We start from the raw sequence: 12,625 nt of genomic DNA on the forward strand, positions 1-12,625 counted from the left end.
GTGTCACTCAGAGGGGTGGAGAGCCTTTGAATTGGTTTACCAGAAAACCTGGCCTTCTGGTGAAGCCAGTTTGTGGAAATTCTGACTCATCCTTTTTAATTGCACAATAATCTTTACTGTGACAATATAGTCCCCATCCCTAGGTCGCCATGCAACAGCACTAGCACTGCTCTGCCAGTGGGGAACCTCCTGAATGGGGTCAGCTTCAAGGAACCCACAGCTGTTAAGGACTGTAGCTCTACCTTGGAGACAGACTTCTGGGGAAGATAAGACCAGAGAAACAAGGAAGCTGAAAAGGATGGCTTACAGGCAGGTTGTAGGGACAGTGGAGCTGAGGAGCAGGTATTAGAGATTACAGATGGCTGCCAGGTAACAGCTCATAGCGGCATAAGCACAGCACACATGCATTTCCATTCATGTGTGCATGCTGTGTACCCAGGCTTAGCCACTTTTATGTATGGTGCTACTGAAATCTAGTGTATTTTTAGTAAAAAGTTCAAACTTTGTAATATGGAGTGATGTGGTCACCCAGCAGAGCCAGTAATATGGTTATCTATGTACAGGAAAGCAGGGTGAGGGTGGTACAGGAAACCAGACGTATGGTAGAGAGGGGGTGGTACAGGACAGCAGATATGTAGCACAGCAGAGAGGGTACAGCAAATCAAACATGTAGTAGGGTGGGAGTGGTATGGGAAACCGGGCATGTAGTAGAGCAGAGGTGGTAGTTCTGTAACAAACTCTTCATCGCTGATATGTGCCACTTCAGCAGCACTGTCTGTATTTACAGCTTTCTCATTCTCATCACTTTCCCTTTGTGTTCAGAATGCACATGGCTGGATCTAATACATGTACACATTTGTGCATCCAAGTGAAAGGCCTGCTCCCTCTTGTGTCTGGGATAGAAGACACCACTTCATTGGTCAAGGGTTCTGCCTAGTTATAAATGACCAAAGGCTTAAGCCTCGTACACACGCGTCGAAATTCGGCCGGGAATTTTCGTCCGACGACCGATCTGCCGATTTTCGGCTTGTTAGTATGATGCTTCCGACAACCGACTCCGACTTTTCGGCTGAAAAAAATCTGGTGTGCAGGCTATAAAATTTTTGTCCTCCGCCAAAACACCTCCGATTTTCCTGCAGTCAGTACAGATTTCGACAGGGAAAAATCTTATGAGCAAGACTGGGCATGCTCAGAGAAGAAAGAACACAAAGAAAGCAAACCAACACATGACATCACTTCTGAAGTAGAATTTTGTCGTGCGGGAAAATTAGTGTGCAGTCTAGAGCACATTCCAACCAATAAAACACAACTCTGGACAAAAGACGGACGACCGGTCGGCGGAAATTCGTTGCGTGTGTACTAAGCTTTACTGTTGCAACTCCCAAAATACACTTAAACACAGGCTTGGTCTCTGGAGGTAGGCTCTTCCCCCAGACACATGAAAGAAAGAAAGGAGGGGCAAACACCTAGTGCATTACCCGTGAATACCTTAAAAATGTTTTAATAAAATGCCTTCTCCCAGACAACCTCCACAGTCCCTAAGTGGATTTCCACTAGATCCATCTTCTCAAACTTCAGAGATACCTTGTCCCCATTCACTCTAGCCTAGCCTAAGATCCCTTGTCTGCCTTCACTCAGGCATAGCCTAAGGAAATCTTCAGAACTCACTTTACTTCTTCCTAGGACAGAGTGGATGCCAGACAAATCCAACCGCCCAACACATAACAAAAGAATGTCCAGTCAGGTTCAGATAAATTAAACTTTACTCCAAAAATTATGATTGTGATTGAACAGTTGATAAAATAAAAAGAAACAATTTTATCATCTCTAAATCATTGGTATTAGAATCTATACTAAATGATGAACAAATTATTGCCTGGTTTTTCAATCAGTGTCCAAAAATAGGGAGTTTTCTCCAACCTCTTTCTAGTTCTGCCATGTTCAAGGGTAATTCATCCAAGAGATACAGCTCATGGTGCAGCAAGGTTTCTGGCCCATTGAGACAGGGGATTCCCAATCACACACTCTGTGAGTCACACTTCAGAACCCTCTAGCCCCACTATTTTATGTGGCTTTTATTTCCGAACTCATTATTGGTAAAAAGGTTTACACAGATCATGATTGTCAAGTGCTCCATTACTGAGATTGTGTTGTCGAGCTACTATTTTTAAACCAGGTACAGACTAAAAGCTGCCGCAATGTAAACTGAAACAAATACATGATTTTACTAATAAACAAGACCTTATTGGCTGTATTTCTGTACCTATTATGATGAAACATCCTTTAGATACAGAATGTTTAAATTAAATTGTATATTAGGCTAACAATATGCCTCTTATAAGACCACGATTATTTTAAACTGATGCCCTGCAACTTAATAACGTACATTCTCCACCTACAATGGCTTGCTAGAAGCAAAGCAAAAAAGGTATACCTGGACATTTTTTTGAAAAATTTAGAACTATGCTACTATTTTATGAATGAAATAAGCCACTGAAATGGAAGTCTATGGGGCCACCAATGAGTATTTCATGAAATACCTCAGTATAGACATGTACCCCCTGATCACCGGACCATTTTCCAGTTCTCAGCGCTATGATATTTTATATTACAATTACTCAGTCAGGCAACAATGTACACAAATGGATTTTATACATTTTTTTAGATAAATAAAGCTTTTTTTAAAATAGATTTTTATTTTTACTGTTTAGGCCCGTTTCACACTTTTGGGACCTAAAAGTCATGCGATTTTGTCGTGATTTTTTGCCACAATTTTGACTGGATTTGAAGCAATGCCTGTGTAATTTTGAGGTCTCTGGACCTCCAAAACTGATGTAGCTCCCTCCTGACACATCAAAGTCGTACCAAAGTAGTGCAGGGACTACTTTGAAATAGTTGCGACTTGAAGTTGTACAGATATGAACGGTACTCATCAGAAATCATGGAGTACAACTTGTCATCCGACTTTGCAGTTCTAAGTCACATGACAAGTCGTGAAAGGGACCTAAAGGTAAAAAAAGACAAAAATTTTGAAAAAAAATCTTTCCCTTAATTTATGTTTTAAGACATAGCAAAAATAAATGCAATGACAGTACAAATACCCCCCCCCCAAATGACAACTTTATTGAACGTAGACATCCAAAAGTGATTTTTATTGTATGCCACTATTTTTTTTTTAAATGAAGACACATGGAGCTTGGTATTAGTACACCAGATAGATTAAATACACAGGGGGATAAGAAGGTGAAGGGGATAATGCTTCAGTGCTTTTTGGTTACTGACCAAAAAGGGAGGCACGTTTGCTAACTGCAGCCTGTGTTTACACTCTATGATCCTGTGATTGGTCACAGAGATGACATGGTACAGAGACACTCTAATTGACTCTGTACCTTTTGTCAGTGACCTTCTCTGTGATCAGGCATGCAGAGGAGTGAGTTCCCAGAGAATGTACCCGTACATGGGACTGTACACAAACAACCAACCTGATTCCACCCCACAATCACCATCTGATCAATCGTGATAGTAAAGAAAACCATGAAACTGAAGCCTAGTATCTGGTACCTGTAAAAGTCCAGACCTCTGACCAGTGCAGTATAATATCTCCACTTCCTGTTTTTGGTCCATGTACCAAGCCCAATACTTGACACAGAGCCCCTCTGTTGTCAAGCTGCCCATTGTCAATGATGTTAATGAAGTTTCTTTTGAGGGAGTGGAGCAGAGAATGTAATGAAGAAGTTAGAATATGCCTTCTGATATTTGATTGATGGAAGGGAAAGCAATAGTTATAGAAAAATGTTGGGGAATAATTGTGTTCTGGGACTGGTAGTGTCCATCACCTGGGGAGCAGTATAGCTGTATTATAAGAACTACAAAAGCTGTATTAACAGACTGTTTATTGTAATACAGTGCATGCTTGGCACAGCAATACTTTCTTATCTCCATAATAATAATAATAATAGTCCTTGATAGCTGTAAAAGGCAGACTATTATGTATAATACAGAGACCATCTGTTAACGTAATTTCAGCCTGGTATATTTAAAAGTGTATCTCGGTAAAACTCCTGGTGGTGGGACATTTTTGCTGCTCACTGACCAGCAGGTGGCGCTTTTGTCATACTCCTGACCTTTGCACCTTGTGCTGTGTGTTCTACTCCTGACACATGATATATAGTCCTGACCCATTGCACTGGCTGCTACATAGTTCTCAGCTGTTTTATTGATGTTTAAAGCAGTATTAAACTCAAAAGCAAACTTGTACTTTATTGCAGCTTACCAATTCTTAGATGTTCTTTCTTTATTTTTTACCTGGTAATCTGACCAGTAAGTCTGTTGTGTAAAAAAAAAAAAAAAAAGCTCTCTTGCCAATATATAAGTTACATGGATGAGACAAACCATTTACCACTGGTAGGGGTGCTTATAATTGTCAGCTTTTATTTATTCATGTAAAACCTTTATCCCAAAAGGAATTCCTCTATGTTGCTTATCATTTTGAACTTGAGTTATTTAGTGGGACTGCTTCCATAAAAGTGGAATGCATGCGCTTGCCACACTGAGAAGATGCATGGTTAGAGAGGCCTTAAGTGTGAGCTGGAGTTTGGCTTTAATTTGTTAGTGTATTTAAATCGACTAGTACATCTAACACTCCCTTCTACCCAGACTAACGATGCTGCTGTCCAAATGTGCCCCCGCTGCTCCTTAATCCTGAGCGGGGGCATTGTAATACAGGAGGTGTCACCAGATCACCAGGAGAAAACAAGGAAAAAGCCCTAAAAAGAAAAATAATGAAGCCACTACATCTAATCGGTAAGCTGAAATAAATTACATTTTTGGTTTGGGGTTTTATACCGCTTTAAGGTGCAAACTGAAAGCGTTGGCAATATTCTGTGCAGAAAATTCATGTGTTTTGATTTTAAAAAAATTGTACTGAAGGATATGTATGTCTGTAAAGCCCCGTACACACGTACCGATTGTCGGCCGTAAATATTCGGCAGCTGACCGATCGGCCGATTGTAGGCTTGTTAGTATGATGTTTCCGACAGCCGACAGCGCATTTTCGTACGGACAGAATCTGTCGTGCAGACTTTAAAATATTTGTTGGCCGTCACCAGAACGGCCGATTGTTCGCCAGTCAGTACAGATTTCGGCCGACAGACAGCAGATTTGCAAGACTGCTCAGAAAAGAAAAAAGACAAGGAAAGTTAACCATCACATGACATCACTTCTGCAGTCGGCTGTTGTTGGCCGACACAATTCGTGTGCAGTCTTTTGCAGTTTTCAACAGACACGACAGCCCTGGACAAAAGACGGCCGATTGTTCGGCCGACGATCAGTACGTGTGTACGGGGCTTTAGCCTTTCATTTGTGGAACAGTAATTTGTCAGTACGAGTAAGGCCCCTTTTACACAGGCTTTCTGATCAGGTCCGCCTGTCAGTTTTTTCAGGCGGACCTGATCAAATGCTCCATGCACCTCCAAGGAGCAGCGGATGTCAGTGGTGACACCCGCTGCTATCCGATCCGATCCTGTCCGTGAAATACAGATGGATGGAAACCCTATTTTCCATCCGTCTGGAGGATCGGATGAAAATGGACAGGCGGTCGGTTTTTATCCGATCTCCCCATAGAGGAGAGCAGGGATCTGACAGGTTCATCTCTGCATAGTGAGCAGAGACATACCTGTCATCCACCTGCTCAGCAGGGAACGGCGGATCGATCCCCGCTGAGCAAAACAGAGTCCACCGGGCAGAAAGCCCGTGTGAAAGGACCCTAACTGTGTAGAGCTGGGGGGTCAGCAACCTACTGGAAGGACCCTAATGTGGCATTCACACGTGGTGTATACTATAAGAAGGCTCAGACTGTATCAAGCCACAGTCAATATTCAGTATGATCTAACCACACACCCTACATGGACCACAAGTCCTCATCTCACTATGGTATCCCTCTTTTTCAAGTTGTAAAGTTGGAATGTATGCAGTACCAATATACTCACAGCACATACAGAAGTTAAAGTGATTGTAAAGACTTCTTCTTTTTTACATTAAAATAAAAAATATGTCCTTACCTGCTCTGTGCAATACCATCGGCAGTGTGGTCTCCTCCTCCTCTTTTTCTGTCCCTCTAGGCACTGTCTGCTCCCACTGTCCTGCAGGTGTCCCCTCAGCAAGCTGGCTCCTGCTGAGGGGGCACCTGCACAGGCATGCTCCCAAAACCAGGCTGTGTGTCATTGCAGCTTAGCCACGTCCCCCGCTCTTCACATGGATGACTGCCAGTAGAAGGAGCCTGTGGCTGCAGAATCCAGGAAGAGGGGACAACAGCTCTGCAGACAGGACAGCGCTGGATCGGTGGAGGAGTCAGGTAAGTGCTTAGGGACGGTGGGGGGGTATGGCGGTGGAGCATTTTTTTTTTATCTTAACGCATAAAATGTATTATGGTAGAAAAATGCTTCGACTTTAAAAATCACCTTAAGGTTAAAGTGTATGCAAACCCTAACCAGGGGGGTGACAATAGCCATAGCAGCATGCACAGTCGCTATGGAGCTTTGGGGGAGCATTGCAGAGGTTGCAGATGAGACCAGATATACAGGAGGAGGCTGAAGAATGGTTATTGGTAGTCACAGATCCTCTTTGTTGTTTGTGCAGTAAGGGGAATTTGTGTAGTTTTCTTAGTAGTGCAGATTTATCATAAACTTGTCATATTTATGAATAAAGCATTGCAAGTATACAGTCAAACTCTGGCATTTACTATAATTCAATAGGCTTTTGGCTGCCTGGGACCCAGCCATAGAGCTGACAACTTGAAGGCAATATTGGCCCACGGTTGGAACTCTTCTCTCTATTATTAACCACTTTTAGACCGGAAGGTTTTCTCCCTTAATCACCAGGCCATTTCTTGCGATACAGCACTGCGTTACTTTACCTGGAAATTTGCCAAATAGAGATTTATTTTGGTGGTATTTGATCACCTGTGTGATTTTTATTTTTTTGCACTAAAAAAAGAGCGACAATTCTGAACCCCCCCACCCCAAAAAAAAAACAAACAATATTTTTTGCTATATAACATTCCCAACAAAAAAAATAAAAAAATCTAAATGTTTCATCATTTTAGGCCAATTTGTATTCTGCTACATATTTTGGGTAAAAAAAAATCCCAATAAGTGTATATTGATTGGTTTGCGCAAAAGTTATCGCGTCTAAAGACTTGGGGAAAGATTTATGTAATTCTTATTTATTTTTAATTTTTTTACTAGTAATGGCGGCAATCAGCAATTTTTAGTGGGACTGCGACATTGCGCCAGACAGATCAGACACCTAACTGACTTTTTTTACCCTTTTTGGAGGACCAGTGACATTACTACAGTAATCAGTGCTAAAAATATGAGCTGTTACTGTAATAATGACACTGGCAGGGAAGGGGTTAACACCAGGGCAGTCAAAGGGTTAAATGTCTCCTTAGGAGGTGCTTTCTAACTGTGGGGGGGGGTGTATTTACTGGATGAACATAGAGACCTGTGTTCCTAAATAAGAGGAACACAGGATCCCTGTGTTCATTACTGACAGAACAGTGGTCTGCCGTGTTTACAACAGCAGACTGCCATTTAGTCTCCATGGGGAGCGATCGAGGGTTCCCGGCGGCAATCACGGCCGCCGGACCCGCTGATTGGCTCCCCCCTGTGGTGAATGGGCGTGTGCACGCTCCCACTCGCGGTCCCGCGAAGTGGCGTACAGTAATGCCGTTTTGTGGGGCAGAGCCAACCTGCCGCAGTATATGTACTGCTGGCGGTCGGCAAGCAGTTAAAGAGTTAGTTCACCTTTATCAAAAAACTGCCTTTGCAGATCAGGGGCACCTGTAGATAAAAACAAAGTGTACAGTTCTGACTAAAGTTGAATAATGCCATTTTAATACTGTATGTGTAGGCCTTTTACATACCTACCCAGACATCCCAACCTGCAAAAACTAATTTCAGGGAGGTGGCAAAGTTATTTCAGGGAGGTGGCACTTCGCACCGCCGCACCCCCCCCCCCACGCACACCGCGCCCCCCCTTCCCAATTTAACACAACCACACAGAGAATAATGAAATGAAATGTAATCAGTATACCTGGTCACTGTGGTGCTGGCCTGGTCACTGTGGTGCTGGCCTTGGTCACTGGTGCTGGCCTCTGGGTTAGGTCACAGTCGGTTTGAGGAGGTAATAAATACATACAAATGCCTGGCGAGGTCTCTCTGTGCAGTCAGTCAGTGTTGTGGCCGATCCGATGGCGCGCGCCAAACTGCCTCCTGGAGTGGAAGCATGCGGCTGAAGTAGAGAGCAAAGCCGCTGCTTCCTCTCTGCTGCTCCTCCCATAGGCGGAGTGCATTTGATATCACTCCGCCGTGAGCTGGACCTACAAAGGTTGTAGCAACTCCGTTCTCACACACTGCAGGCTTGAGACTGAGATAACTCACACTCACTGACACTGACAGCCGGGATATTGCCCTGAGCTTGCGGGTGTCCGTGAGCTCAGGGCGGAAAGCAGGAGACTCCCGCGACTTGCGGGGGACTTGAGATGTCTGCCTACCCAAGCTTGACTGGAATACTCTAATTACGTTGCAAGGACGTTGCTAAGTGAGGCCTAATCTATACTGTTCACCTCCTCTATCACAGGAGTGAGCTCTTTCTCTGATTCAAACCCCCTCACATACTCTTTCTCTCCCCTGACGAAGTAGCTCTAAGCTCAGATTCGAGAGCTCGCTCCTGTGATGGTGGATGTGAGCAGTGATGGCTAGGCCTCACTTAGCAACATCCTAACAATGTCCTGAGAGTATTCCAGTCAGGCTTTAAGAGGTAAATAAAATGCCTACACCTATAGCAAGGGCATTATTTGACCTTAGTCAGAGCTTTGCTGTTTGTTTTTATCTACAGACCCCCCCCCCCCTTTATCTGCATAGGCAGCCTTATTCTGAAGGTTATCTAGCCTTTTAAGTACAGCACTGAAATTAATCCTGTATGTCAAATAAAGGCTTCATCAGGCTTTAAAAATCCCAAAGTGTTTCCTCAGCTAAAATGGGCAAAAAACAAAGCAAAACAATTTAAATACATTTTTATTAGGCTTATAGTGTAATTGTGTTCAGGAGCACTAACAGTTATGTCATAATATTCCTTCATTTAAACATACTTTATATTAAGATCAATGACAGTAAGGATGTCACTGGGGGGCCCCATCAAGTTTTTGCTGTGGGGCCCCATGATCTGTAATGATGACCCTGACCCTAACAATTAATTTATTTGCTCACTTTTAGTTTGTTAAACACTTGATTAAAAGTTTTATATTTTATTAGGTGCATAAAAAAATGTACCTGTGGTGCTGCCAAAAACCAAGTGAGCTGATAACGTCCTATGATCTCTGTCGGGGCTGAACCCTTGTCAGTTAGCATTTGTGCAAACTCTTTTTGATAACAGAACATCTCATGCTATGTTTTGGGGATGGGGGGATGTTCTGTAGTCCTAACAAAATTCCTTTCTAGGGAGACAAAATTGCTCCTCCATAAATACAGTCTTGTCATCATAGAGCAGGAAGTGTATTAATCACCAGGTGAAAAAAAAGGGAAAGGGCCTTAAAAAAGAAAAATAATGCAGCCACTACCTCTAAGGACTGGTAAGATGCAATAGATGACATTTCTGTTCCTGGGTTAAAATTTGCTTTTATGCTTTAATACTTTCCACTTATCTCCCGCTGTCTTTTTCACAGATGGGGGTCTGTTCCCATGATGCCATTGTTCGATTGCTTCTTCATTATTTTTTTGCAGCAACACCTAAATGATAATATGAATGTCTAACATAGAGTTGGGCCTGTTACTGACTTCTGCAATACAATAGGGTATCCTGTCTGTCATACATACTAGTCTGGCCATTAACTCAGACTGAAGTTGCAGCACTAACCCCACTGTAATTAACTGGTTCTTCTCAAAACAGTACAGAGACCACCAGTCACCCTGGCAGCAGAGTCCATTCAGCTTATTAAATATTCTAGGGAATGCCTTTTTAAGATGTATTGCTTATAAAACTTTAATAGGAGAGGGACAATGGGGTATGGATTACACCAATAAGTCAAGACAAAATGATCCAAGGACACTCTTTTCTTACAAGCAGCAAGGTAACACAGTCTATCTCTCACTCCTGGGGACCATGGGGTAGTCTAGCAGACTGAAGCGGTCTAATAGCTCACTGCAGAAGACCATAACATTGTTTAAAGAATATCAAAGAGGTTTAGCAGACTGAACTGAAGCAGTCTGTAGCTTCACAGATGGGGACCATGAAATAGTTCCCATCACAGATAAAGGCTCTACTCACAAATCCTGACACAGGATAAGCCAATAGGTTCAGTCTCTTGGGAAGTAGTCCAGCCTCCCGTCCAGAAGTTCTCCAGGGGCAAATAGCCTTCTGAAGCTCACAAACCATTACCATACAGGGGAAGACAAGTCTGCACAGGTCCAGCCTATTTACCACCTTTCTGGACATCTACTGGGCACAACTCCCAATGGATTGGCCAAAGCATGGCAAATATTCAGATTGAATATATATATTTTCTGCCCTAAACTCTACACAGAGGCAGGGGGAAACATTTACATCCACGACCTGTGAAACCATAAACAGACCCAGGCAAACAGTCTTAGCTTTCCCTGAGCAAGCCATACTAAATTTGCCTAGCATCCTATACGAGAAGGGTGCTACAAAGTATTGTAAGACATTTAGCCTGTCACTAATATGTGAGTTCATAAAAGTTTACTTATACCTTAATAAAATGCAATAAAGATATAAAAAAAGAAAAAGACGTGTAAGTAAATATTATGTTTACTGGAGATTGTGTTCATAGTAAAGTTGTTTCTATCTCACCCTTCTTCTAAAAGCTGACTTCACATCTTTATTTTTTAAGCTATATAAAAATGGATTCAGCATGGGAACAATAGCAACACTAAATAAGGAGAAAAATTTTGTTGGGCCCAAGCCGTTACTTGGTATTGGATACTGTAAAATCAGAGTCATGTATAGCAGTGCGATGACCGTGAGGTGTGATGAACATGTGTAGAAGGCTTTACGTCTACCAGAATTGGAAGGTATCTTTAGTATAGCGATAATTATAAAAAGGTAGGAAATAAATGTAAGGCAAAATGGAGTGATGGTAAATACAATTATCCCTTGTATAAAGGTTAGGGTGTTCAAAACAGAGACATCACTGCAAGCTATTTCTATTACAGGAGCAATGTCACAGCAAAAGTGGTTGATTTCATTGGATGAGTAACAAGAGATATTAGCAATTAGGACAGGATAAGGAATGACTTGTAAAAAACCAAACAGCCAACAGAATGAAGCTAGCACATTACAAGTTCTAAAATTCATGACCAATTGATAGTTCAAAGGCTTACATATAGCCACATATCGATCAAAGCCCATGGCTGTTAAGATAAATAATTCAATGCCTGATAATGACCCGAAAAAGTAACACTGCATCATAAGTGCAAGGATTCCAACAGTATTATCTTGTGTGATAAAATTTACTAGGATCCTATGTAGGGTGACTGTAGAAGAAGACATGTTCACAATAGATAGGTTGGCGAGGAAGAAATACATGGGAGTGTGGAGGTGATGATCCAAGCTGACCAGGACAAATATGGTCATATTACCACAAAGAGTGATGATATATATAATAAGAACCAGAAGGAAGATCGGTACCTGCAGCTCAGGGGCTTCTGATATTCCTTTGATGATAAAATATGTAGCATGTGTCTGATTTACAACAATCATTTCAATCAAATAAAAATGCTTAGAAATGTTTTAACTGGACTTCAGAGGCAAAAATGCAGCTTTATGCAGTTCTGTTTTTAGTATACTGTGCATGAAGGTCTCTGTGGAGGCATCTTAACAGGTACTGTACATGAAGTAATGTAATCCATAGACTTCTTTATCCCACGATATGCATTTATCAGAGTTGAATCACTGATACCTCCTTGCTGCTCCTACATATGCACTGACTTCAATATATTCACTGACCACAAATGATTGATTGTAATATCAATATAATTGCACTGACTGAGAGGAACAGTAAAAAAACAATTACTCTGCCATACTGCTAAACCAGTCTTTAGAGGAAATGATCAAATATAATTTTACATTTACAAATATAAACTTCATATAGGTTTTTAAAACATTAACATGAATTGATAAAAAAAAACATACTCTATTGATATCCTTACTTAAATTAAATTGATCACTTTCATGAGAATACAAAAAAAAAGTTTACTTTTAAAAATTGTCAATAATAAATATTTTTTTTTTGCTTAAAGGATTTGTTATCACTTTCAAAGGAAATATGAATCCAATGTTTAATTGTAGCTATCAGCTAAATGAAAAAAAAAAAGAAGTGTTAAGTGAATACAAATTGTGTGTGTAGTTTCTTTTCCATAGTAGATGAATGATTCTATGTAAAATTCTGAATAACATACCTGTATATATAGTCACTTTTGCTGTCTCTAATTAATTCCCCAGATTCCAGGAAAGCTCAGTCTGAGCTGATATGTCATTCTTCCTAATTAGTCAGTTATATTGATATACATATAGTTGTAGTTGTAGAGTAAATATAGAAAGTTGTCTT

General features: G+C 41.4%; 1 protein-coding gene across 1 annotated transcript; it reads right to left on the minus strand.

Moving 5' to 3' along the window:
• Positions 1 to 10,860: 10,860 nt before the first annotated feature.
• Positions 10,861 to 11,778, minus strand: LOC309544062 (olfactory receptor 6C3-like; the record flags this gene model as incomplete). The annotated part of the gene is made up of 1 exon (XM_082276449.1): positions 10,861 to 11,778. One exon carries the CDS (start codon positions 11,776 to 11,778, stop codon positions 10,861 to 10,863), a length of 918 nt encoding a protein of 305 aa, XP_082132575.1.
• Positions 11,779 to 12,625: the final 847 nt, after the last annotated feature.

Source organism: Pelophylax lessonae (assembly GCF_965119305.1).
Source record: "Pelophylax lessonae genome assembly, contig: HAP1_SCAFFOLD_769, whole genome shotgun sequence".
Taxonomy (NCBI): Eukaryota; Metazoa; Chordata; class Amphibia; order Anura; family Ranidae; genus Pelophylax; species Pelophylax lessonae.